Genomic DNA, 27,978 nt, shown 5'->3' with positions numbered 1-27,978 from the left:
TGCTAACTCTGCAAAGGATCCCCCACCACACACACACACACACACACCCACCCACACACACACACACAGCAGTTTTATCATCGACCTCCTCCTTTTTTTCTCCTCCCTCGCTCAACCGCTTGGTAAAATGAGAGCTCTTTTCATCTGTGTAAGCTGTGGAAGAAACCCTCTCTCTTTAGGTCCAGTCCTCTGGGGGTTGTTATGTACTGCATCTGCAGATTCATAAACCTGCACTGCATCGTGCTGAAGTGTAAGCACTGCTGTATGTTCAAATGCTTCCTGCATCAATTATTCACAAGGTGCATTTGTGTTGTTGCAGTTATCCCTAAATAACAACACAGGGAACAAAGTCAAGCAGGAAAGGACAGAACATTTCAATGGACAGATGGAGCATCAGAAAACTACACAAACATTCAGTCATGTTGTGCATGTAATAACTGCTGACTGTAGCAGGACAGGGATACCCAAGTGGCTTTGCTTAGGGGCCACCTTTGCAAAATGACAGGAGGTCAGGGGCCAGTCACGCCAGCCCCATAAATGCTTTTAGGATTTTAGGATATATGTAGCATTTTAGCACGTTTTTAGGATTTCAGCACATTTCTAGGATTTTATGACATTTCCAGAATTCCAGGACATTTCTCAGAATGTAAGATGTTTCTAGGATTTTAGGACATTTGTAGGATTTTCGCACTTCTCTAGGATATTTCTTAGAAATCAAGCTGTTTCTCGTGTTTTATGACATTTCAAGGAATTTGGGACATTTCTAGGATTTTAGGATGTTTGTAGGATATTGGCATGTTTCTGGGGTATTAGGATATTTCTAGGATTTATTCTGAAAATACATATTTGATGGAGAGGAACGACATGTGACTCTTTTCCTTGCAACCAGGACGATTTCAGCACATCAAGAAGTGTTGCTTCCCGGTGGAGTCACCAAGAAATCTTTTGGAGGAGAGGGAGGAGGGCTCCCATAATCTGCCAGACATCAGCCTTCAGTCATTCTGTTACATGTCCCAGACCCGCTGAACTGTAATCGAATACTCTTAGCCAGCCCTGAAGGCTCCATCTTGACACGCAAAGTTTGCTCGTGTAGTCCTGAGATTTTGCGCGAGAATGTCGATGTTAACGGGATGAGCCATTGTGTGTCTGGGCTGAGGTTGTATTATCTTTGCACTGAGAAATATTGTAAGAGGTGCTGTTTCAGTCTGAGGCGATGGATCTACCAGGAAGAATTTCAAACGAGACAAATCCAAAATGAAAAACACAAGTCCCTTTCCAGCGCTGAATGTTTTTAAAAAATGCCTGACCCGTTGTGCATCACCCCTTCCCCCTTCAGAAATAACAAACAGTCCCTGTCCATAAACACCGAGAGAGGCAACTAGGAGCATGCAGAGAACATCACGTCCAGTTAAAGTCTGACTGAGGTGTTTACGTGACAGAATAGCTAGACTTTCAGTTGAATTAGAAAATTTCAGCTGATTTCAGTCAACTAACATGTTGACGTATTTTAAAATCCAGTTTTAGTTGGACTGACACAATAATTTCACTTTTTCTAATATGTAAACATATTGACTTTATAGGATGGTGGCAGTTACTTGTCTTGTTTACCGTGTTGTCAGGGTTGGGGATGGGGGGGTTGGGGATTGTAGCTAAATTATTCAGGTGTGAATGTTCAAGATATGCTCTATTGTATAGAGGATTTCTGGCCCACACAGAGGAGATTTGGAGGACCGGAGAGGGTTTTTTTGGGGGGTATGTGTGAGAGCTGTGATGGTTTCCTTGTATAAGATGTGCACGTGTTTCTGTATTCAGTGTGTTAGGTTCTGTTGTACTTTCTTATGTGTCTTTTCAGTAAGTGTGAATGGTTTTATTAAGTTCGTCTCAACAAGCCTGGGGAGAATGATAGTGTTACAATAGCTTCATTGACCTTGATGTTGACAAAAAAATCAATAAAAAGTGAGAATGATAAAACACTAATTTAGTAAATGAATAAAACCTTGAGAAATTAGCTGTCAAAATTCAAGCAAATAAATCAGCTGCAACAAGTACAGCTGTAAGTAAGAGAGGATGAAATTATAATTGCCCTGAAGATAAAAATGAGGTCAGCGTGATAAATTAGGTTGCAGGTACACAGAGAGTGAAACTACATTTTCCGAGATCAGTAAAAACAGCCAGCACCTGCAAAGTAATCCACTCTTTAAAACATGCTAAGTGAAAGCCCACATTAACCCTTTGAAACCTGAGCAAATTAGCTTGATTTTTTTACTTGAAGTTCAAAAACATGGGAAGAAGGCACTGAGCAACAGAAGAAGAAATTACCCAAAAATTATCGTGGAATTATGAGGACGGGAGCGCATGTAGACGCAGCAGCCAGTGCCTCCTCAAATTCTTGCTACTTTTTGGCTGTATTTTTCTATTTCTCGACTCCACTGTGCTGAAGAACCACTTTCACTTTTCAAACTATGTTTAAAAAATGAATAATAAATCTACATTGTACCTTATACCCTGTAAAAAAAATAGTAAAAAGAAAAGAACATTTTCTGGAATTAGTAAAATAAAAACAAGGCAAACAAGACTAGCTCTGTAACACAGATTTAAAGTTGTAATTTTGTATCATTTTCTTCCCTATTTCTTCAAATTTGGAATAAACGTTCACATGGACTCATTGAGTTGATTTGATTTTGGTGGTCAAAGGTCGAAGTCAATGTGAAGCTGCATCTGTCTCATTCTCATAACTGCAGTATCTTAAAGGGGTCTGAAGGGAGTTTCCTCCAGGACTCAGTAATGAGCTAAAAAGCTCACTGAGGCCGCACAGAACATGTCATTGGCCATAACTCAAGAACTCATATGCTATCTTGAAGTTTCCAGTGTCTAATAGGATAAAATAATAAAATTATGACATTTTATATCAAAAGGTCAAAGAAAAACTTAACTTTGACATCATATGGTTCTGCAGAAAAGCTCTTATCTGGCCATTATTTCATGTCATATCTCAGGAACAGAAGGGGAGACATTTGGTCAGATACTGAGCCGATGACACTAATCTTGGCAGCATGAAACTGTGCTGATTGTATGTGTATGTGGTTGCAGCACCTAACTCCTTCTAGAAATGGCTTCTTTTTGTCCAGGTTAACCCTTAAATGACCTGATTGACATGAGTTTTCATGTGCTGCGTTCAGCCTTTTACAAGCATTAAAACCTATGACATCTGAGAAAACTGGTTTGAGTTCTTTCATGTGAAAAAATAAAATGAACAAGCTGGCAAGAAATGGCTCACAAATTGCAAATTGCAAAATAAAAAAAGAAAAATCTGTAAAGGATGAAAAAAAGATCTTCAAAAGATTATAAGACATTTTAAAAAATGTCCAGAAAAATATATTTATAATTCTGTTATATCATATTTTCAGAATTATGTTACAGAAATATCCATATTTGTATTTTTCAATACTTTCTTTTGCTCATTTTCTTGTTTGTTTTTGGTTTTTAGGCCTACTTTTTATGCCTATTTTCAGATAATTTTCTTACAAGTATATATATTTTTTTGCTTTTTGTCAGATGATTTTCTTATAAGCTCTTACTAATCTCTTGCTTTTTTTTAAAATTATTTCCGGTAATTTTTCTATAACTTAACTAATTTCTTGCAATTTTTAAAATGTGTTTTTATTTAAATTTTTTATTTATTTATTGTGATATATTTTTTGGCCATTTCTTGTTAAGTTCCTCATTGGCTTCCTCCCATGTTAAAAAAAAAAAAAATTCAAGCAGGTCTCAAAGTGTTAAACTAACAAAATGCAATGCGTTGGTCAGCTTTTCAGGTGTTGCTTGGTATGTGCTTTGACTTTCTCTGACAAACTGAGGCTAGGACGGCAAAGTGGTGTGGTCAGAACCCCCTCTGTGTGGAGTTTGCATGTTCTCCCCATGTCAGCAGGGTTTTTTCCAGGTTTTCCAGCTTCCTCCCACCCCTGGAATACATGCAGGTTCGGTTATTGTTGACTCATCTCAGTTTTGGAGAGAAATTAAGCAGGTGTACATGTGAATAATAGTCAGAAATGGATCAGACACTTAAGTAGATGCTTGCTGGTCCTATATGGAGCTTTTTTGATTGTGGATGCTAGAAAATAGATAATGACTTTATTGTAGTGGAGCAGGGTGTAAAGGCCAGTTAATGACACCCAATTTGGATTAAGTGGGCTTACTATGAACAGGAGAAGACTCATTAGGGCCCTGTCTGCAGGGAACAGAGTACAAGCTGAATGAGTCAGTGACATCCACTCCCCAACCCTCATTAAGCAAACCCTGCAATTTTTTTTTTTTTTTTTTTTTTTGCCATTTCATATTAATGGGCAGATGAGAAAGTTTTGTCTTATTAGGATTTCTGGAGAATGAATGGGCAAAGAGGCTGCTAAATTTAGCAAAAAAACTGGATGACGTCTGTCTCTAAAGATTAATGGTGGTTAGAGAAGAAGCCGAACTGGAAAAGAGTGTGAATCCAGTGACAAACGTCTTTTTTTTTGTTTTCGGCATAATCAGATGGAGTCTAATTTTTGACACAGTATTCACTGTGTCAATCAGCCAATAAAACATCAGCACCTGCTCCGCACTGCTCCATCGGACACATCGAGCAGGTTTAGATGTGCTGTCGTGTGAGAGCGAGAAGGCATTCGGTATCTGTCACTGTTTCCAAAGTTGTTGATGGAGCAAAGACAGAAATAGAATCGTCAAACTTCATCCTGCTCGGGTATTTTTGGGATGACACATTGCTGATGTTCTTTGTGCTAACTTTGAGCTATTTTCAGGGAACTAGATGTGTATCTATTTGATTTCACTATCACAAACAGTTGCTTTTATACATCAAATGCCATGAATCAGCATTTAAGTGTTAGCTGACATTCAACCGATGTGTCATTGAACTTCAATATTCTGTATTGTTAGAAATCTAACTGAAAGTCCTGGCATTTTATGGAAATGAAACTGCAGCTTATATGAGGAAAAAAGGTAATGCCTGTACACTAACTCCATGCCTAACATGTTTATTTTAGACAATGTTTGGATCCTGCTGCCACCCTGAGTGCTTAAGATGCCATCTGCCACCACAGAGCTTGTCAGCCTGTTGTTGTGCTTTATGTATAAATATAGGTGTGGTTTCATCTTTTTAAACATTTTGACCTGACAAAGATCCAAGCAGGATCAAAGCATTGTCTAAAATAAACTTGTGTGGCATGGAGAAAGTGTGCAGGCGTTACCTGTTTCTTCATGTATGCTGTTTTTTGGTAGCCTTGCTCCTATGTGATGTGTGCACAACTACCCTCTTTCAATTAATGAAACTGCAGCTGACATAATGTAGCACTTAAAGGAATTGTCTGACATTTTGGGAAATAAACGTCTTTACTTTCTGGCAGTGAGTAAGATGAGGACATCGATATTACTCTCAGAATTGCACTTTGAATATAAGCAAGTGCAATATTTTGTTGAACTCATAATTACATCCATTTTGCACACCTTACAGCAATTTGCACATTGTGTGGATGCACGTGCTTACCCCCATCCATCCATCATACATCCGTCTGTCCGTCCACATCTATATCCATCCATCCATCCATCCATCGTCAAGTCAAGTCTTATTTATAGAGCCCATTATCACAAAACATGGTTTGCCTCAGAGGACTTTACAGTGTACACCATCCCTCTGCCCTTAGACCCTCACATCACCCAAGGAAAAACTCCCGATCAACAAATTAATCTTATTCATGAAATGTGAGACTGATTTATCTTTCAATCAGGAAGCATTTAATACGAGTTCTCAGGTCAGTACAGAGACAGAGTATTAAAGTACCAACTAGCACACAAACTTTGGTAACAATTGATATAACGTCTGTTAACATTAGATCTTTAACATTTGTATCTGCACTCGTCGGGCTGTGTAAATGTTCATTGTAGCACAGCGCATAAGCCACATGCTTTTAACTTGGCTGCCTAACGTAAGTGTATTAAATTTACAATGAAAGCAACATTAGCGTATAGTATATAAAAAGCGTTATGCTTGGCGCCCACGAAAATATTTTCGAATTGTAACGTAACCAATTTGCATAAGTGGGAGACACAGATATAATGACAAACTTAAGTTTTTTTTTTTTTTTATCACACAGGGCTTGTGCACCAGGATTACACACTTTATTAAGTTAACTTTTACTTTATTAAAAGAAATAGTGGGCGCCCTGTTGTACTAGTGTGGGCATTGCAGGATGCACACAGAAATCATGATGGTTCGAGTGGATATTGGTGTTGTCCTCTCCATGTTGGCTCACGAAGAAAAAACTAAAATTAACGACAGCTAAGTGGGGTCAACCACACAGTCTCTGCTTTTGCTATTGCTTTACGCCCAGTCAGTCACCGAAGTTTGACTCGACATGAAGCAGGAGATGTGAATATGCTTTGATATGTAGGTAAAGTTTTATTGGAGGTGGAATTCGCATTGCTTAGCTCCACGTTTTGCAGCGCGGGTTCGGGCATTAGTCGGAGGTGAAGTTTCTTGTTAGCCTCAAACTGCACTACTGCTACAAGGTAACTGCTACATGCTAACGCTGTTGGTCAATATTTTCATTGCTGTTAGTTTCGTGCTGAAAACTTTTTTTGTGTGTCTGAGGTTTTGCCTTGCTTCATTGATTCTTTTGTTGTGTTATTACTTATTTTTAAACTTTAACGAGTAAACTACTCACAGTTTTATTTATAGAGCCCATTATCACAAAACATGGTTTGCCTCAGAGGGCTTTACAGTGTACGACATCCCTCTGCCCTTAGACCCTCACATCACCCAAGGAAAAACTCCCGAAAAAGAACCCCTGTAACGGGGAAAAAAAAAAAAGAAGAAACCTCAGGAAGAGCGGTAGAGGATGATGAGGGATCCCTCTTCCAGGACGGACAGACGAGCAATAGATGTCGTAAATAACAAATGAAATACAATCATGGCAAAAAAGGAAAGAGAAAGAGAGAGGAGGAGGGGGGGAGAGGGGGGGGGGGAGAGGGCACAGCAATAATAGAAACAGATGCATGTCATATTACAATAATGGTAGGTGTGAAATTAGTAATTGCACTCTATGATGATGTTGATAGAGTGATGATAACAGTCTCATGCATATGTTGAAAGGGAGGTGTCCAAAGGCAAGATCACAGCATCGGCGCAACCAGGACCAGACCACGATCAGGGCGAGCGGGGGGCACAGAATCAGTACAGCCACAGCACACAGCACAGGCAGCACAACCAAAGGCAGGGTCACAGCATCAGCACAGCTATCACCACGGTCAGGCACAGTCAAGGTTACGGCCAGGATCCAGGGAAACTAGGAAACAAGGGAGCAGGAACGCTCCCGAGAGGCAACAGGATTAGCGTAGTGCAGTTCAACAGACCCAGGCTCTGTAATCGCGAGCCCCAGGTAGTGACCAGTACCACATGGCTATCACAGAGAGCTAAGCTAAGCTTGCACATGGCAATGCAGTTAAAAACAGACATGCATGATTTTCTGATGGCGGCATTGAGAGAAGGAAAGGAGCTCAGCGTATCAGAGGAAGTCCCCCCCCGGCAGGTTAAACCTATGTCAGCCTAACTATGGGCTGGTCCAGGCAACCTGAGCCAGCCCTAATTATAAGCTTTATCAAAGAGGAAGGTCTTAAGTCTACCCTTAAAAGTTGAAACGGTGTCTGCCTCCCTGACCGAAACTGGAAGATGGTTCCATAGGAGAGGAGCGTGTAGCTGAAGGCTCTGGTTCCTATCCTACTTTTGGAAACTTTGGGAACCACAAGTAACCCTGCATTTTCAGAGCGCAGTGATCTTGAGGGTTGGTAAGGAACTATGAGCTGTGACAGATAGGATGGAGCCTGACCATTTAGAGCTTTGTAAGTAAGGAGGAGGATTTTAAATTCAATCCTGGATTTCACAGGGAGCCAGTGCAAAGAAGCTAAAACAGGAGAAATATGATCCCTTTTCTTGGTTCCCGTTTAAAACACGAGCAGCAGCGTTCTGCACCAGTTGGAGAGACCTAAGAGATTTGTTGGGGCAACCAAATAATAGGGAGTTACAGTAATCCAGCCTAGAGGTGACAAACAAATGCATGTACTAATTTTTCAGCATCTGTTTGGGACAGGATATGTCTAATTTTTGCGATGTTACGCAAGTGAAAGAAAAGAAAAAGTCCTTGAAGTTTGTTTTATATGGGAGGCAAAAGATAAATCTTGATCAAATAAAACTCCGAGGTTCCTTACAGTTGTGCTAGAGGCCAAGGTAATGCCATCTAGAGAAATTACATTGTTGGAAAAGGAGCTTCTGAGGTGTTTTGGGCCAAGAACAATAACTTCAGTTTTGTCTGAATTCAACATCAGGAAATTACGGCTCATCCAGGCTTTTACATCCTTAAGACATGTTTGAAGTCTAGATAGCTGATCAGTTTCATCTGGTTTCATAGATAGATATAATTGCGTATCATCAGCATAACAATGGAAATTTTATAGAGTGTTTTCTAATTATGTTGCCTAGAGGAAGCATATATAAAGTAAAAAGGATTGGTCCAAGCACGAACCTTGTGGCACTCCAAAGCAGACCTTAGTATGTGCGGAGGGTTGATCATTGATGTGAACAAATTGGGAACGATCTGATAAGTATGACTTAAACCAGGCTAGTGCCATTCCTTTAAGGCCAATTAAGTTTTCCAGTCTGTGCAGTAAGATGGTGGTCAATGGTGTCAAATGCAGCACTGAGATCTAATAGGATTAAAACAGAGACCAGACCCGTGTCAGAAGCGATTAATAAGTTGTTATTAATTTTTACTAGTGCCGTCTCTGTACTATGATGAACTCTGAAGCCTGACTGAAAGTCCTCGAATAAACTATTATCTTGGAGAAAGTCACAGAGTTGATGAGCAACCACTCTCTCAAGGATTTTAGAAATAAAGGGGAGATTAGATCTGTCCACCCATCCATCCATGCATAAATCATCTGTTTGTTCGTCCGTCCATCCATCCAGGCATCCATCCATCCATCCAATTAAAAAGCATTGACGTACTTTTTAAGTAATTGTCAAAGATCTCAGGATTGTGAGTATGTAAACACACAAAGTCACGACCTAATTTAACTGTATTCCTGACCGTATTTCAGTCTATATAAGGAGCTGTTCAACTGCTGAAAACAAACAGTTTTGTCACTTTTGACCTGCCTCGTATCATAGTTTTCACACAGATACAAATGAATAAAGATGCATCCTTTAGGTGGTTTACGTTCAAGTTAGAGTATCTTCATCAGGGTACACATCTGCACATTTTCTACAATGTTGGTTCACTAACAACACTAATACAATTGTAACCTTGTTGAGCCTTTGTCAGGGCCTTCTTACATTCCACCAGTTATGTCTCAGAATATTCCAAAGTGAGTTAAACCAAACATTACAAGTTGATTTTAATTAAACTCAGTAGATTACATGACCTATTCACTCCTGCAGCGCAGCCTGGACATATTTTCTTTTCCGGCAATACAAATTACAGACTACTTAGACCATTAGAAGAATGAAATAACACAAGGTAACTTTGTAATCACATTTCTCCATTCATTTGCAAATTTACAAATTTATGACTGTGTGTTAGCAGAGTCTGGTCATACTCTGGAAAACTGCCATGGTCTGCTAAACTCCCCAGCCACTTTCTGTGTTCTCATAAAAAACAGTATTTCACAAAAGACTGAAAAAAGGAGATGTCACTGATCCAGCATGGGAATATACAATTTGATGAAGGCCCTTGTAGGAATATTCAGCCAGAAGTTTTAGTGCATTACTGTAAAGCACACAGAAATTACCAGTTTGTGAAATGGGTTATACATGTATAAAACTATCAGTACTGCAGTGTAGAAAGACTCTGTTACAAGTAAGTCATGCATTCAAAAGTGTCCTTAATTAGAGGTAGAAAAGTAGGCTAGTAGCATTAAAAAATTCGTGAAGAACAAAAGGTAAAGTACTGCAAAAGTCCAATGGACTTTTTCAATATTTCAGGATTGTAACTGACACATTATTGGCTTACAAAATGTAATGAAGTGGAGGTGCAAGGAAACATCAGCATGTTCAAGAATAACTTTAAAGATGGTCAGTTAGGTACAAGGTAGATTTATTAAATGTGACATATTATTTAATAAACTCAGTTGGTGTAATTAGACGTGTCAGTTTCAGTTAATCATTCAGTTCATTGAAAAAAAGGATGCACTTTTGCAGTATTTAAAGGTTGCATTTTAACTGTTCATGATCACCTGAAGCACTACAGTGAAGACAGTGATGTGGTTTCTAAAAAATATTCCATCCCTTTACCTATGGAAATTAGGCTCAGTTCAAAAAATAACAGGGGTTATGTGTGAGGGCAAGATACTGAGCACCTACACTAATCTAATGTAAAACAAACAAAAACAAAACAAAAAACAAACCTAAGAGACTAAGGCCTTGTTTAGACACGAACGGCCCTAATAAAGACGTAAAAATCTTGCCATTGCATTTTTAGAAAAATCTGTGTTCATATAACATTGTGACAACAATCCTTGTACACGCATCTGCAAACACAACCAAAAATGCTGCAGTGTGCATGGCCGGCCAGTAGTTGGCTGTGTAACATTGTAATGACACATCATAGAAGAACACCACGCACATGCGCAAAATGCAGCCCATCATGGGTCCATTATAAATCCGGATACAGCCATTGGGACGGGCCTCGTTCATAAATGAAGCAGAGAAAGCTCTTTTTCTGGGTTTAGAAAAGTGTAAAATACCCGGATCTACTGGCCCATAGAGCGTGCGTGGTTGTGATTAACGGCAGCCGAACGCGGCCGAGTGTACCCGATCACTGGCTCCGACTCACTGGCTCGCTCACACAAATGACCTGAGTGCTCGAAGCAAACAGCGCCCGTTCATGAGCATTGCGTCTCGTAGAAGCTTAGCTTATTCACAACAGCAGCTAATCAGCGGTATAAGGACAGCGGTGCTGTGTCAGTTTTGATAAGTACTTGATAATCAGATAATTGTACATCTGTCTCTCTATACACACACACACACACACACACACAAATATTCATACAACTTAACAGGGAATCATATCATAATTACAACCGGAGAAATTAGATTAACAGAATCAAAATGTGCCATGCCCACAAAAATATAATAAAAGGTGGTGCCTTGTAACATTGCCCTGTGTATTATTAAACAGCTCAGCTGTAAATAAGTAAATACTACGTTCAATACAGTTTAATAACTGTCACTAGTGCTCCGTGCTGCTTACTGATAACTGGTTGTTTGAATACAGACCATAGACTTTACAGCCAAGAATGTATGGATGTGTTGTAAAATGGTAAAATTATGAATTATGATTCAAAAATGATGAATTACAGCAAAAATATCCATTACTACAGCCGGCACAAAGTCTGTTTTGTGTCAGGGACTCCAAGAGTTACATGCGCGTGCACGTGGTGGAGTCCGGCGGGTGTGATGTGCGTTCATTTTATGTTGGAGAAATACCTCTATATTCAGGAAATGGCGCAGGAAAGTTAATGTGTCAAAAAAAAAAATGTCTCTTTCCCAATGTTAAGCAAATGGGGAAAAGTTTTTCTGGGCCAGTGTGCATCACATGACGGTGTAATTCCACTTTTGCCCACTATGTAAATTTTGCATCAGAGGGTGGTGCACTTCCTGCAGCCCATAGACTGTATATAAAGATGGAAGACACGCCCCCTCAACCCTGCTATGCTTAAGTGAGGTTAAAATATTCAAGATACAGCCGCTGCCATCTTGTGCTGGTGATGTCATTCAGAGCCGGAGTCTGAGCCGTAGAGATATCCATGGTGGGGTAGTTCCCGCCAAAACACCTGTGCAACCAATTGGGAGCAGCCCCATCAAATGTGAGTGCATGGAATGAATAACTCATTCAAACTGAACTTCTCATAAAAACAAACACTTGAACAAAAATCAGGGTGATTAGAATTACTTTCAGTTTTTTTATTTGGTGTGTACTTTGAGTTCTTAGTTTGGCCTATGTCACTAACATGGAGGGGCGGGCTTTCTGACCTATACTGCAGACATGCACCACCGGGCAATTGAGACTGAAAATTTACACTTTGGGGGAACTGTCATGTTGTCCATCTTTATATACAATCTATGGTGAGTCTGTAACATTACCATTCTCACAGGATCCACGTGTTGCCAGTTTACAGGACAACAGAAGGGGTTGCATTTTCAGAAGATAATGCTCTAGAACCTGGTTTCAGGTTTGTTTGCGTTTTCAGGTCCCCAAAATGCCGTCGTTGTGTGAATGACAGGCCAAACCACAACAAAAATGTAACGTTTCCTGCAAGAACTATTGGTGTGTACGCGTCCCCTAACTTAACACCAGAACCCTTTTTTTTCAGTTGAGAAGCAATATATAAGGGGATTTAGTAGTGTTGTTGATTGATTCAGGTGTAACTCTTGACATTTGACTGCAAAGTATTAAAACTCTACATAATGTGTATACATATGCATAGTGACTGCCCTCTAAAAGCTGAAACCTGGCTATAGCAGGAGTCTTCTTTAGTCTCTAACCATTCACATCACAGTAGCAGCATCAACATTCACAGCTGATGCAGAAGGATACCTATCCTGTAGTATGTAGACACGGAAATCCACAGCAAAGTGGCAACATGTTGCAGAACCCTGAGCCTGTTACACAGGCGGATCAGTACTACCAGCAGAAAACCGTAAAAACCCTTTTAGACTTGCTCAATTGTTAAATTGACTTACATTCAAAAACCTTCTGGGATTAATAAAATATTTCTATTCTATTCTAAATTCCAGCTGGCCTGCAGCTAGTTTAGCTGTACTAAATATGCTGCAGCACAGAACAAGAACATGTAGTGCTTCTTTGTTTAGTCATAATTTGCCTTTTTTTTTTCTTTGAGCCTCTCCAGTTTGCCAGGTAGCTAAGCTGTGCTCTAACGGGGAAAACTGTTTATTGTTGTGTGCATGACCTTATTTGTGCTTGTATGTGCATCTATCAGTGTGAAAATGCACATCAGAGCATCCGAGTGTGAGGGCTGCCTTGTGTACAGTGTGTGTGAGAGTCTTCGTGGAGGTGCTGATGAATGGCTTTGATTAGCAGTGAGGACAACACTGGAGCCCTTGGAATGCCCTGCAGGATTACAGGACATTGCCAGCATTTGGGAAACAAGCACTCAGGCAGAAAATCACTTTCATAAAGTGACACGGACCCTAAACTTAAGTACACACACACATGCACACACACACACACACAGACTCGAAAAACACATTTACTCAAAGACATGGCAAACATACCTCGTTGAATGGCTGAAGCCAACACAGTTAACACACACTCATGCAAACACAAAGGCTTTAACCTGCCACATGAAAATGTGAGCTCGTGTTTTATTTGCTCTGTATTTTGTCCCCCTCCCATTCAATCAGATTTCCATCCAACCTGGGCCAATCACAACTGTTTATGCTAACATGCTAAAATCTTATAAATGTTATAAAAATCTAAGAAACCTCCTAAAATCCAGGAAATGCCATAAAATCCTAGAAATGTTCTAAAATCTGAGAAATGTCTCAAAATCCAAGAATGTCCTTAAATCCGAGGAACTTCCTAAAAGTCTGGAAACCTCCTGACATCCTAGAAATCACCTAAAAATCCTAGAAATGTACTGAAATCTTAGAAACTTGCTTAAATTTCTAGATATGTCCTTTAATTCTAGACACCTCCTAAAATCATAGGAACAAAATAATGTATGTAGCTGCTGCGACTGGCCCAAAAGTTGAGCAAGTTGAGTATCCCTGCTTTCACACACATGCCTTTCAGGACATAAAGGGTACCTTAATACCTTGGCGTGCCTGTACCTAAATATGTGTTCTGTCATGGTTTCCTAATCTTTCGAAAGCATCTGACTTTCCAAAGCCATTTCATAATTAGTGTATACCTTTATATCATTGGTAAACAATTTTGATCATTACAGATAGTGAGAGGCCTATATTTTGATACTTGTTTATCCCTTTGCTGTTCAGCTGTATTTAGATAAGTTGTTGTTTTCTTTTCCCTCAGTTTGGCATGGAAGCAGAGTCACAAAAAAATTCAAGTACAGTATCTGTGACAACATCCATCATCAATTATAGTAAAAAAAAAATGTTATGTACACATTGGTTTATTGCAGAACACTGTCATAACACTATCAGGTTCCCGGTAGTGACCCTCTCCCTCCTGACTCGAGACTTTGGTTTCTAAAGGAGGCACTTGGCACCCAATCAGAGGCTAAATGGAATGTGGTCAGTGTGCGACCTTTAATTAAGTCCTTCCAGAGGGGAGGATTTACTGTCACCCACTTAGAGGAGTAATCCATAAAGTATTAATGTTACCACAATCTGTGTGAACAGTATAGGACTCGTGTATGCTTTATCATAACGTGGCGTATTTGCAATGGTATGAATGAATGGCTGAGTTTAAAATGACCCTCTCTCAGAAGGTACACCATTAACATATAGGACAGGAGCCTGGTTCAGCCCTCATATCGTTTTCTGCTACCTTTTTCTTCACTATTAATTTCCTGTTAGCCTTGATAATGAGCACCCCCAAGTTGGGGCTGTTTGGTCTCATGGGGCCCCTTTTTTTGTGCCATGTGTCTGACAAAACTATTTAGATACAAATATTCAGGTACTACAATGGCAAAAATAGTCATAAAAGTGTAAAATTTGGCAGGAAGTATCCTGAGACAAAAAGGAAAGTAGCAAAATAAGATTTTGGGGCTTGCTCTCCTTTCTCTTTCAAAATATCATCCACAACATCACCAAAAGGACAAAAAATACAGTGTTTGTTGAGTCTCAATTCACTCAATCAAGTCACAATACCTCAAATCATGGGAAAAAGAAAAAAAAACTCAGTCGCTAGCCCTCCAGATATTCTACTTGCCAGCAAAGTGAACCAAATAATATGGGTCCCCCAAAGTTTTATGGTATAAATAAATAGTATGGGTCCCCAGCACTTAGAATCTGTGAACTGACATATGTTGCTACGTTTTCATAATCAGCATACTCAAATATTTGGACAGTATCTCAGCAACCTCTTTGGACAATACTTCAGTTAGTTTTAGAGGTTATTGAAAAAAATTCAAAATGGACCAAATGTGGCCATATTTTAACCCCCAAAGTGCTGTTTTTATTGAATTTTTATTTGATTTACAAACTTTAGGAGATGCTGATTAAATTGACCTATCGCTAAGCCCCGCCCTAGAACACCACGAGCCAGTCACATTTCATGCAGCTGGACCTACATAGAAAAGCATCAGAAATTCAGAAATTTAGATTTTGGATTGTGGTTTTATTTAAATGTATGCAGTTATAACAAAATGGCCAAACAATGTGCACAAGGTAAATGCAACACTAATAGGAGGTATCCTGAGAGGTCAGAGAATGAAAAGTATTTTATCCCGTTCCCTAAACCTCACATGAACAGAGCAAAGAGTCTCCTTTGGATTAAGCTGTGTGGCACGTAACAAAGGTAAAAAGGATATTGTCAGGACCAGACAGACAAACTTGGACCCACAGAGCAGACCAGACACGAACAGGTGTGAGTGAGTAGGTTTATTCCAATTGCAAGTATGAAATCGTGAGGCAAAAGAGTAACAAAAGGACTAACAGGTCAAAACATGAGGAAACAGACACGGAGAGAACGCTGGAAAGTTGCACACAGAACGAGGCAGACAATCTGACAAAGACACACTTGGGAAGACGGGGAGACAACGAGACACAGGTGAAGACAATGAATAACCACACACACACACACACACACACAAGGGGTCAAGAGACCTCAAATGAAACACGGACAGGAAGTAGGTGAAAACCAGATACCAATTAAAACAGGAAGTGACATACAACACAGACTAGGACCTGACAGATATCTAAATTTGCTCTAAGGTAAAGCAACAAAATTGCTGCACAGTGACAAGGATATGTAACCTCATACATTACGTTGGCAACATTGTGTTTAATGTCACGTTGCAGCAAACAGCAAACTTGCAGTAACATTAGCTTAAGAAAGCTAAAAGCTGCTAACGTTATGGCCAACTTCAGCTTTGTAACATTAGCTCAAAATGTCAGCTGTTCAACTTAGTCTTTGTATTTTTATTGTTTGACAAACAGACATTAGTGTCAACTGTTGCAACAGGTTGTAGTTGCCCACCCAACTGAAAACCATTAACTTAGCTGTAACATTACAAAGAAAGCAAAGTCTGGCTAACGCTAACACCAGTGACCTAAAATAAATATGCTATTATGTTCAAAAGCTGGTTAACTTGTGCAGACCCAGTAAGTAATGTGGGTAATTTTCTCATATGATTTTATATTTTTTTGTTTCAACATTTGTCAGTGGAGGGCCATTGACAAGGAGCTTCCCCATCCACCAATTGTTGGTCTGAGTGAACTAAAAGGTCAATTTTGTTGGAAGTTATGTATTAGAAATAACTGAAAGAACTTTAACTCTGTTGTAAATTGTGGTAGGCTATAATGGTAATATAACTGCAGTTCTAGAAAGACTCTCTGTGGTACTGCATGGGTTACTCAGGATGGTTTTGATAGTTTTGACAACCACAAGCTCTTTAGATCTTTAGCGTTTAGATAAGAGATTTTTGTATCGGCTACTCTCGCCACACTGAAAGTTGACCACAAAGGAAGGTTGTTTATCTCCGCTCCTCAGCAGCGGAGGCAGCTCTGAAGGATGTGGAACAGCTTGAAATTCTAAATAATGATTTATTCAACAAAGATGCGCAGACGTGAATCCCGCAGTGTACTTTGTGCAGGTCTGGTGAGCGGGGCTCGAGCTTTGTCATTTAAAGCGATGAATGCATCTAAACAGTTCCTGACAATCAAAAGAAACAAATAAGGACAAATAACGCTGCTGCATCTTGTGCTCAGGAGGTCTGTTTGGCAGACTCGTAAATGAGGCTCTACTCATGCCAAGAAATTATTCAAGAGGTAGCAACTGTACATGGCCTACTTTTTATGCTACATCTCCTCTGCTGGTGCTGCAACTGTAAGAGGTGATGTACTGAAAGTCGGGCTCTACCAAGGCAGGATTACGGTCCGGGGCAACAACATGACATCAGTCAATGAGATGTTGGTTCCAGGGGAATCTTCAGTGGCTTCCTTTGTGTACACACTGGGAGGGGGCTTCAACGATGATTACCGCTGTAAACCCAAGAGTATACAAATGGTATTTACAGTGTAAGAAGCATGAGTTAATCCTAATCCCGAGCTGTAATTGATTTTTCATAGATGAGATGTTGACAGGAAGACGTTTGACTAGGACGAGGTTTAATCCTTGTCTCTGAAACTGGTCAACAAGCAGGCAGCTGTGTGAGGGGGCCACATACTGTAGTGCAGTGAGACTCAATTTATGGTCTGCAGGCCAAATCTCGCCCCCAATAGGATGCTGTATGGCTCCCAGGCATTTTCTAATACACTATAAAGATATAATGATTCACACTGGGAATTGTTTTTGTACTTTTAATATACATAAGGTGCCAGAGTGCATAAAACAGCATCAAAATAGCTACGCCTCCTTTACGCCACCTTTCCTAAAAACCCCAGAAACATCCGAACGTCCTAGAAATGTCCTGAAATCGTAGAAACATTCAAAAGTCCGAGAAATGTCCTAAAATCCTACAAAATATTCTAAAATTCTAGAAACATCATAAAATCCTGGAAATTTAAAAACTAAACAAACTAAAAATGTCCCAAAAATCAAGAAATGTGCTAAAATTAGTGATGACCAAATGATGCCATGAACTACTTTCTTTATTTTTCTGAGCCCATGACATAGTGCTCTCTGTTCAACAAAGAGTTGAAAGCATTGCCATTCCTTAAGCCTTTTCCTTTAAACCACGAGTGCCATCTAGTTGTCTCAGAAAAAAAAAGAAAATGGTTCATGAGAAAAAAACATCCTAAAATCCTAGAAACATCCTAAAATCCTGGACACGTGCTGTAATCCCATCTCCTGAAATCCTAGGAACATCCTTAAATCTGAAAAATATACTAAAATCCTTGAAACATTTTAAAATTCTAGAAACATCCTAAAATCCTTGAAATGTCACAAAATCCTAAAAACATTTATAAATCCTATAAATATTCTAAAAATATGAGAAATATCTGAGAAACATCCTGAAATTCTGTAAAAGTGCTGGGATAATAGAAACCTGTGTGGGGCTGCGACAAGCTGTCATTTAGCCAAAGTGGCCCCCAGGCAAAGCAAGTTTACTGTCCCTGATGTAGTGTCTAATTTTATTGGCACAAATTATGCAAAGGTTTTTTCTGAGAATGTCATTTTTAGAAAGAAAATTGAAGAGTTGTAAAACAAACACGGATGTTTCCCAGAAAAATTCTTAAACATTATAATAATTCTTAACGTATTTTTTAATCTGTTATCATGATAACTATAAATAAAGTTTCCCTAGCTTTTTTGTAACTGTAACTTCTCCCTCCACCACTAAGTGTTGCTTAGGCTCTCAGCTCAGCTGCCTGCTTCACCAGTAGAGACTGGAGACTGAACTCTGGTGGTGCATGCTGTGCACTACATACAGTAAGTTGAATAGAAAGAGTATTAAAAACAGTATTTAAAAACATACCTTTGGGATTTTTAAATACTCTGGTAAAATTAATAATAATAATAATTTTGTGTCAGTGTGTCTTTGCATCTCTCCAGTTAAGGGGCTAAAATTAGCATGTTGCCATTGATGCCAATCAGAACCAGAAGCGAAAAAACTACGCGGTCATTTCACAGGGCTCCTTTGATCTCTGACTTCAAGATATCTAAATGAAAATGGGTTTTATGGATACCCACCAGTCTCTCCTACACAGACATGCCCACTTTATGATAGCCCCATGCAGTTTTTTGCTGTTATTTGATTTCCAATCAAGACAATCTGGTTAAGTATTGACTTGCTTTGTCGATATGGACACCATAACTTTTTTGAAAAGCAAAATAATGGAACTGAAAATGGGACTAAAAACATGATCGATTGCAATTAACAAGGCCTATTGAAAAACTGAAAATGAATTGTACAACAGACCTATTTGTCATATATTATCATCTCTGTCTTGGAAGAGGGATTTCCTTAGATGCTCTTCCTGAGGTTTCTACCATTTTTCCCCATTAAAGGGTTTTTTGGGGGAGTTTCTTCTTATCTGCTGTGAGGGTCTAAGGACAGAGTGATGTTGTGTGCTGTAAAGCCCTTTAAGGGAAACTGCAATTTGGGATAATGGGCTTTATAAATAAAATTGAACTGAATTAAAATAAGTCAAGTTATATATCCTAATATGTATGTGCATAAATGGAGATATATCACATTTTTGTATGGGGATGGATGTGGAAAATGGATGGATAACTGGGGTTTAAAAGGTGTGTATGTGTGTCACTTAACCCTTCGAAACCTGTGCATTGGTTCCATTTATTTAAAAAATATAGTGAGAAGGCAACAAGTAACTTTACAAGTTATTATCCAAAAATTTGCAAAAAATTAGTTGAAAAGTTCCAAGAAAATTACCTGAAACTGAAAAAGAAAAAGGTGCTGAAATTGTAAAAATGTATAAATGTATCTGTTAAATTAATTTTAACATATATTTGAAACATAATATTAAACAAAAATGATCATTATTTTAAATCCAGTTTTCTAAACATTTCCCCCTTTTTCAGATTATTTTTAATAACCCCCCTCTCTTTTTTAAAATAAATTCCTATAATATTTTTGCATTTTGTAGGACATTTCTTGCCAAGTTGGTTATTCCCCTTTTTCTCCATATTGTCAAAAGATACCAATTTGCTTAGTCTTCAAAGGGTCAAATACCTTGTAAAGGCGTCTGAACACAGCACATGACTGATGTCCGTACAGGTTTCAAAGGGTTAAAGTGGCAGGTTATTCCTGAAAAGAAGAAGAAAATAATAATCAGGGAGCAGTGTGAGGCCTGGTGCTGTCACCCCTCCCTGCCTGGCCTGCACACAGCACTCAGCATGAAGCACAGCACAAGGTGGGTTTCCCCCATTCATGAAGCCAACACTGACTCATCCCCATGCAAGTGCTTATGGTCATTCAGCCAGCAGCGCGTGCATTTTACAGCTCTCATGTTGCCTGTTGCCTCCACTGTTCCTAAAATAACCAGCCACCATCACCCCCTCCTCCCTCCTCCTTCACCCCCGCCACATGGTTACAGTTAAGTACATAAATCAGGCGCCACCGCTGGTGCGCGCGCTGTAGCATCAGACAGGAGGCACACATGCACTTCACACCGCCGCGGCTCGTCGCTGCTACTGCAGCCGCTGCAGCAGAGGAGGCTCCATCTTTCGGAGGCGGAATGGCTTGAGCTCGCACGGCACGGACTCGTCTCGCTCGGCTGATGCGATGCTTCTCTGACTGTCCGCCTGTCTGTATGTGTCCGCGCGTCTTGCCGCGAATTGCTGCAGTGCTGTTTTTCCAGGTGTTGTGGCGTGTGTGTGTGTGTGTGTGTGTGTGTGTGTGTGAGTGAGTGAGTGAGTGCGTGTGTGTGTGCGTGTGTGCATGCATGGTGGTGTAATTCTCTTCCGAATTGGACTAAGCCGGGGAACGGAGTCTGATGTCACATGTGCTTCATCGGAGGAGACGGGGCATCTGCGAGCTGGATTTTGTGGAGGATGCTGCGGCAAGTGATACACAGAGGGCTCAAGGCTTCGTTTTACTGGCTGGGCTTATTCGTTAGCAGGCACCCCGTGTTCTTCCTCACCGTCCCCGCCGTACTCACCATCATTTTCGGATCTACCGTCCTCAGTCGCTTCAAGCCGGAGACGGACCTGGAGGTACTGGTCGCCCCGACTCACAGCCTCGCCAAGATCGAGCGGAGTCTCGCCAACAGCCTGTTTCCCATCGACCAGTCCAAGCACAAGCTATACTCGGATCTGCACACCCCGGGCAGATATGGCAGGCTGATCCTGCTCGCCAAGTCCGGGGGGAACATCCTGGAGCTGGCCGACCAGGTCCTGCAGGTCCACAAGCAGGTGTTGGATTTGCGCGTCAATTACAAGGGATTCAATTACACGTTCGCGCACCTCTGCGTGCTGAGCCACAGGGACAAGCGCTGCCTGCTGGATGATATCATCACTATCTTCGAAGATATCAGACAGGCGGTGCTTTCCAACAGCTCCTTCCATAAGGTGCCCGTGAGCTACCCGAACACGACATTAAAGGTGAGATTTGATTGCACGCTGCAGGTCGTTTTGCATGCATGTCAGGGCCTGTACACATACACACACACACACACACACACACACACACACACACACACACCCTCTCCATCAGCGCTAGTGACAGAGCAGCAGTATGTGAATAGCTGTAGCGGGCTGACCCTCGATGCTTGCCATAATTTCTCAATGAACGCAGAGGGCTTTGGGGATGTGGGGCTGCAGATTGTTACATACATGAGCCTGTGAGGGAACCCTCTCCTTAACGCGCACAGCCGGCTTTGCAGCTTTCACCCTCCCTTATCGATGCAGGTGCATTGATTGGCTGCATGTAGCCCCCCCCCCCCCCCCCCCCGCCGCCCGCCGTCTCCCCACCACACACAAAACACACACAACACACAGGGATATCCTTTTTTTTTTTTTTTTTTTTGATGCAGTATCACCTCCAGGGGCGTTTCTAGGATTTGAGGACATTGGAGGCTAAGACCGGGCCTCTGTATGGGGAAAAGTGGCCATTTTTTTCTATTGCATTTTTTTGTGATTTTTAAAAAACTACTGGCAATTTCTTGCTCGACAACTTTTTGCATTTTTATTTCTACAATTTGACTTATTTTTCTTAAAATATATTGTCATTTTTTTCTCTAAACCATTTTGGCAATTTTCTTTTTTTAATTAGGTAATTTTCTTTTTAATTTTCTTCTTTTGGCATTTTTTTTTCTCACTCTTTTGCAGATTTCTTTATTTTTTTTTTTCTGGTGATGTTTAAAGAAAACAGGCTTTCTAAACCTACTTGCCAGACAAAATAAAAATCCCGAAAATAATTTCACAGTCAGAAACTGTGAAGACATATCGAAACTATCCTTGGATTTTCAGATTTCCAACAGTCATGAACACATCATGTGGGATGAACGCTTCGTGCATTTTCCTCGAGTCACTCAAGGAGGTTCAAGGCAAAATATTTGTAGCTGTGGGGAGGGTAAAAAAAACAAACAAAAAAACAGCCGGCTCCCTCCTCTTTGATTAAATAAAGAACTGTCCCTTAGGCCTATGCTATTCTTATTTTTGAAACTATACATACATATTTAGATCCAGGGCTACGTATGTTGGGGCTGAAGCCTCATATGGCCAGGCCTAATGACGCCACTGGTCTCCTCCTTCCCTTCTCCTGGCTGCACATGCCGATATACTCCCTGCCTGAATTCTTTCTCTCAGTTTCTCTGTGACATCTGATTGCAGTTGTATCACGCACACACACACACACACACACAGACACCCACACACACAAACACACTCGTCTAGCATCAGCAACACACATGAAGATGCTGCATGTAGACACTCAGTGGGCCTGCAGATACATCAAGTGCAGCTGTGCTCTGCAGATGGAACCTATGGGGCTGATCAGGTGTGAGGCTTTTTTATTTTACTGAAAATCTGTTGAAGACGTGCATGATAATTTGCCTTTGTTTTTTTTTTTATGTTAACAAAGTGCACCAGGGATGAGGTTTTTCGGTAGGCCATTACAAAAGTTAGCATCGTCCTGGTTCCCTCAACAAATAAAAAGTCTATGGAAGAAAACAGGCTCAATGGTCAGCACATGTTAATTATACCTACATGTTAGAGATGTTGAAATTAATCGTTTCTAAGATGCATCGTGATGTGGATGTGGACAATTCTGCATCATTGCATTGACAGCACATAATAGATTATAGCCACGTTACGCAGTGTTTCCCCTACAATGTTACAGGCCTGGCGGTGCACCAGGCCAACAAGACACCCCACCAGGCCTTAACGTTAGGGAGGTTTGTGCAGGGCAAAAGACACTGTATTTTTTCCCCTTAGGAAATAGAAGCAAACTTACCAACCCTCACGATCTTCCTGGGAGACTGTTTTTTGCCCAAGTATACAAAAGACATTTGTAGTCCATGGATACAGGTTCAAGCTTGTGTGTTTAATTACACTCGGGTGGAGAAAGCACTCTGTCTACAAAACGTAGTGGTGTTATGTACCATAAAAGAAACAAAAGAAGAAGATGGCTGAGATAAAACAGTCTGGTGATAATTCTGAACACCAGGTTATCAAGATGTTGCAGGTCAAAATGCACAAATGCACACTGTCTATGGTGCACAGTCTTTATTGTGTCCTGTGTTTCACTGAACATCCACATGCAGCAGCTGGTTAGAGAGTTAATACTGGAAATGCAAAGAAATTACATATTGTTTTGTTTTACGAAAATACAGACTGTGTGCCAAGTGTGCGTGCACATTTGGATACTCAAGTGCGACTCAGGCTGCACATTCCTGTCCAAACCCAAGTGACTGAGCCCAAGTCAGTGTTTTCAACAACTGACAAAAATGAGTAGGCCTAATGAAAACAAATTACACACCTGGCTCATCACAAAGCTGACTGATAGATCGCAGCACACTGACAGCACAGTTTTTCCCCACAGTGCCACAGCGTCTGAACAGTCAAATGTTCAGCAACGGAAAGTCACTTCAGACTTCTACAGAAGACTTTTTTTTAGTCTCAGTTTTAGTCAGACTTTAGATGAAGCTTTATTATTATCTATATTATTAACTATTACAATGCATCCCATCCAGCTGCTCTCAGCTCTCGTTGTTATCAGAGGCGAATTTAGTGATTTGGTGGCCTGGTGCCCCAGCCTAATCACCTTGCTTTGATTTCACCCATTCTCAACAGTGAATGATGCTGGGATATATATATATATATATATATATGTCACATTATGGGAGAACAGAGCTAGCTGACTGATTAGCCAGGTGCATTAATATAGAAAATTAAGGATGCTATGTATCATGATGCATTGTGGAATTGAATTGAATCAAATTGTTGAGAAGATAATCGTAATCAAATCGAATAGTGAGACAAGTGAAGATACACAGCCCTACTACACGTTTGTTCAGCAAGATAATCTCCACAAATGAACACTGTTGGGATTTTTTCAGTGGAATTGCAATTGCCAGAAGTAAAAAGCTATTATAAGGCTATAAGTGAACTACACTATGGTCGCACCACCACCAGAAAGTAAAAGCTGTGTTCAGCGGCGTTCGGCGTAATGGCGTTCTGTAGTGTCATTTAGCCACTTGTTAGAAATCGCCTTTGTCAAGACACATAAAAGCTTCAAAGTTCACAGTGGGGTTTACTGACATATTCGTGCATCATGACAAAATGTGAAAGTCTCCTCAACTTGTGGGAACAACATATATATATATATATGTATATATAAATATATATAAATATATAAAAAAAAAAAACAAATCCGGGCATCAGAGATGATAATGAAATGTTAAATTCTAATGCATTTACGGGTTTTGGACTTATTCCCTGAGTACTCTTTACAGATAAAATTGTTTTTTGTCCTTGTCACTCCCAGGGGCGTTGTTATCCAGGGTTGCAAGGGAAAGGGGCCCTTCTGAAAGCTCTAACCATGAAATCTTTTAGCATTTCAGCACCTTTAGTTCCCTCCTTTCAAAGTCAATGTTTTTTTTAAATGGGTTTTTTGTTAGATGTCATGTCTGACATAAGGTCTGTGGTTTGACTTTTGTTTTGTTCCATGACATAAAATATGTCAGTAAATAACCCAACCACAGACTTTGAAGCTTTTATGTGTCTTAAAAAGGGCAGTTGCTAACAAGTGGCTAAAGGAGACTAGAGGGGACTCCACATTTGTGAACATTTCCTGAACAAAATGTTTAATCATAAATGTTTGTTTGCCACAGAGCTTATTTTCTGCAATAATCCAAAATCCAATGGAAAAATCCCATAATTTTACTGATAAGGGAACCAGGGCAACTTGCGGGTTTGTCCTGCAGAAAAACATTGTCCCTGGGGCATTGTCCCTGGGGCATCTGTCGGGAATCATCTCAAAACGCATAGGGCCCTGAACATGGTGCTATGCCCGTGATCACACCACAAGACAAAATCAATGTAATGTTATAGATTCATACAGAGCAACCATCTTATTCAACAACAGTGGACTGTGTTGTGAGGCTTACATCACTATGCACAGTTTCTTCCCCATCTGCCACTCACACCGTAGGCTCAAACTGACACAGGCACGTATTTAATATATCACAGGTCTGCTCTCCAGCATGGCAGCTTGTAACTTCCATTGAAAGCTGCACAGCAGTGTGAGCTATCTAAGCAGCACCAGTGTCTGAGAGGAGTAGTGGAGCCATCCATCTTCCTGCTGCAGACTGTTTGCCTCCTTACACTCAGGTGAAGGGACACTGACTGTAATCTTGGTTTAGATGACAAGTGGCAGTCAAATATTAGGTCTGGGTATTGATTCAGATTTTCTAAATCGATTTGATTCGATTTACAAGGTCCCAATTCAATTTGAAATACCAGTTTTGCTTGGATATAAAAGAAATTCTATGAGAAATAATGTTGTAAATTTCACAAGGAACCCTCTGACCTGGTGCATTATTATAAAAAATATAGTTTACATTAAGAATTCACCCAAAAGCAGTTATATTAATCATGTACTTTTATTAAACATGATCTGACCAACTTAAATAAAATAATTTAAATTAAATCAAATCACAAGGCAGACAATGCAAATGAGGTGGCTCCAAACAGTTTGTAAACTGAGGACATCCACTTTGCTGCCTGTAACTGTCTTACGAAGCTTTTGTGCAATATATTAGTGGTTGAGGAAAAACAACCAAGACAGAAACAAACATATATTAATTCATAAATAAAAGTAAAGGAACTGAAATAGTGCAACAAGTCAAGTTTTTTGAAACATATTCGAAAAATCTCTTAAAGTGTACACTGTAAGCATACGATGAAATACTGAAAAAAGCCCTCTCTGACAAAATGTGTGGTGAGATTTTATCTTGATTTTAAGGCATTCTCATTCTCTGTCTGATATCTGTCATCTCTTCATCCATTCAGATATTATATATGTATATTCAGTGTATTCAGAAACAAAACAAAGAAACAAATATCACTAAAATATCACTCAAAAATAGAAGTTATGAGGAGTGTTTGAAGAGAGAATTTTTCCGCAAGAAAAGGAGCTGAGCTACATGATCTACATCTTTCGGATGGGACACTGGTACCAGGTACACAAAGGTACCTCTTTACTTGGACAACGCCGCGGACAACATTTACATATATTACTCGCCGTGTGGCTGGTTTCAACTGCCCTGGTTTGTAGGAGGCTCCAGTCATTGTCTATGTAGTGAGCAGTAACTGTCAGGTACGAATCCGTTGCTCTTGATGTCCAACAGTCGCAAGTCAAGGCGACTCTCTCTGCTGACTAAAGTGAAGTTGCGATGCTCTGTTTAATATCTGCATACATGTTTGGGATTGTCACTTCACTTAGCTGTTTGCGTGTCGGTAAAACGTAGCGTGGCTCCAGAGTCTTAATGAGGCTTCGGAAACCGTCATTTTCAACAACGCTGTATGGTCGTTTATCCTTGCATATGAACGTTGTGACAGCCTCGGTTATTTTCTGAGCACATGGAGAGTTCTTGGAGATGAGACTTGGAAATGCCTTCTCCAGGTGGGTTTGTTTCAGCTCCGACGTCTTTGCAGATGTTTCTGGGCGATGTCTTGTTAAATGGTTGCAGAGATTGGTGGTATTTCCACAGTATTTCAACTCCAAGTTGCATATTTTGCATATGGCTTTACTTTTGTCCAACTCATTGCTTTCCTTGTGTGTTTGAAATCCAAAATGCATCCAGACATCTGCTTTTAAGCTTGTTGGCGGTGCCTTCTGTGTGCCTGCTCCCGCCATGTTGTTCAACAACGCCCACCTCACCTAGCAAAGACCTCTCACAATATCTCGTGCCATGAAATGTTGCGTGAAATGCTGACCACGCAAGAGTAATTGGGTTCAGGCTGTAGGCTGCTGACGGCTGTGACATACAGCCACGGCAGAGAGGACGGTTACATTAAAATATTGATTTTTGGATTTTATGAATCGATATCAGACCATTTAAAGGAAAATTGAAAAATTGGAAAATTGATTCAAATCGACATTCAATTTTTCTCATCCAGCCTATCAAATATGTTGTTTTCTTGAATAAAGAATGAACAGTATAAAATGCAGAATCTGCACAAAAGCACACCAGTGATAATTATTATTTTCTTACCAATGATATTGTATCCCAACATTAAATTGATAGATTTTATAGTAATTTACTCTATTTATATGCAGTTGTTGTAATTATTCATCCAAGCATTTACCAAATTATAACAGTCATTTTTGTCCTCTTGTGTCCAGTTTAATGCTTGATAGAGATTTGATGATTAATTAATTCATTCATTAAGCTGTGGAAATCAAGCTGGGCTTTTCCTTTTTTGATAGTAATGTGGTTGTATGTCATTTCATCACATAGAGAAGAGGTGAGTTGAGGTGTCTGCACACCTAAAATACCTCTCAAAGCTGTTTGAGAGGTATTTTATGTTATCACTTTGACTTCAAGTGCTCACAGTGAACGTGATAACAAACAGTGTTATTTGGTTAAAATGTATGGCAATCATTCTCTTCCTGCAGTGCTGTCAGTATGTTGCAGACAAGCTCAGAGGGGTAATTAGCTAAAGTACACGTACTTTTCTGTCAAAGAGGCAAATGTAACCAACCGAATCCTTACAGAATAGTGCGGACACATTTTTCAAAGCACTCTCCTTCCGAGGTCGCCAAATACTGCTGCTTTTGTAGTGATTTCATCATAGGATCCCTTTGCCAAAAGCAACT

General features: G+C 40.1%; 1 protein-coding gene across 1 annotated transcript in view; it reads left to right on the top strand.

Annotated features, from left to right (window-relative positions):
* The first annotated feature begins 20,657 nt into the window (after nt 1–20,657).
* Nucleotides 20,658–27,978, top strand: part of ptchd4 (patched domain containing 4) — a 62,555-nt gene continuing 55,234 nt past the window's right edge. Inside the window, exon 1 of the mRNA XM_042503864.1 lies at nt 20,658–21,257. Within this exon, the coding sequence (XP_042359798.1) occupies nt 20,658–21,257 (600 nt within the window). The remainder of the gene's footprint in view (nt 21,258–27,978) is intronic.

The sequence above is a fragment of the Plectropomus leopardus genome, chromosome 16 (assembly GCF_008729295.1).
Source record: "Plectropomus leopardus isolate mb chromosome 16, YSFRI_Pleo_2.0, whole genome shotgun sequence".
NCBI classification, from domain to species: domain Eukaryota; kingdom Metazoa; phylum Chordata; class Actinopteri; order Perciformes; family Serranidae; genus Plectropomus; species Plectropomus leopardus.
The sequence above is the reverse complement of the archived record's forward strand: the minus strand, read 5'-3'. Positions and strand labels throughout refer to the sequence as shown.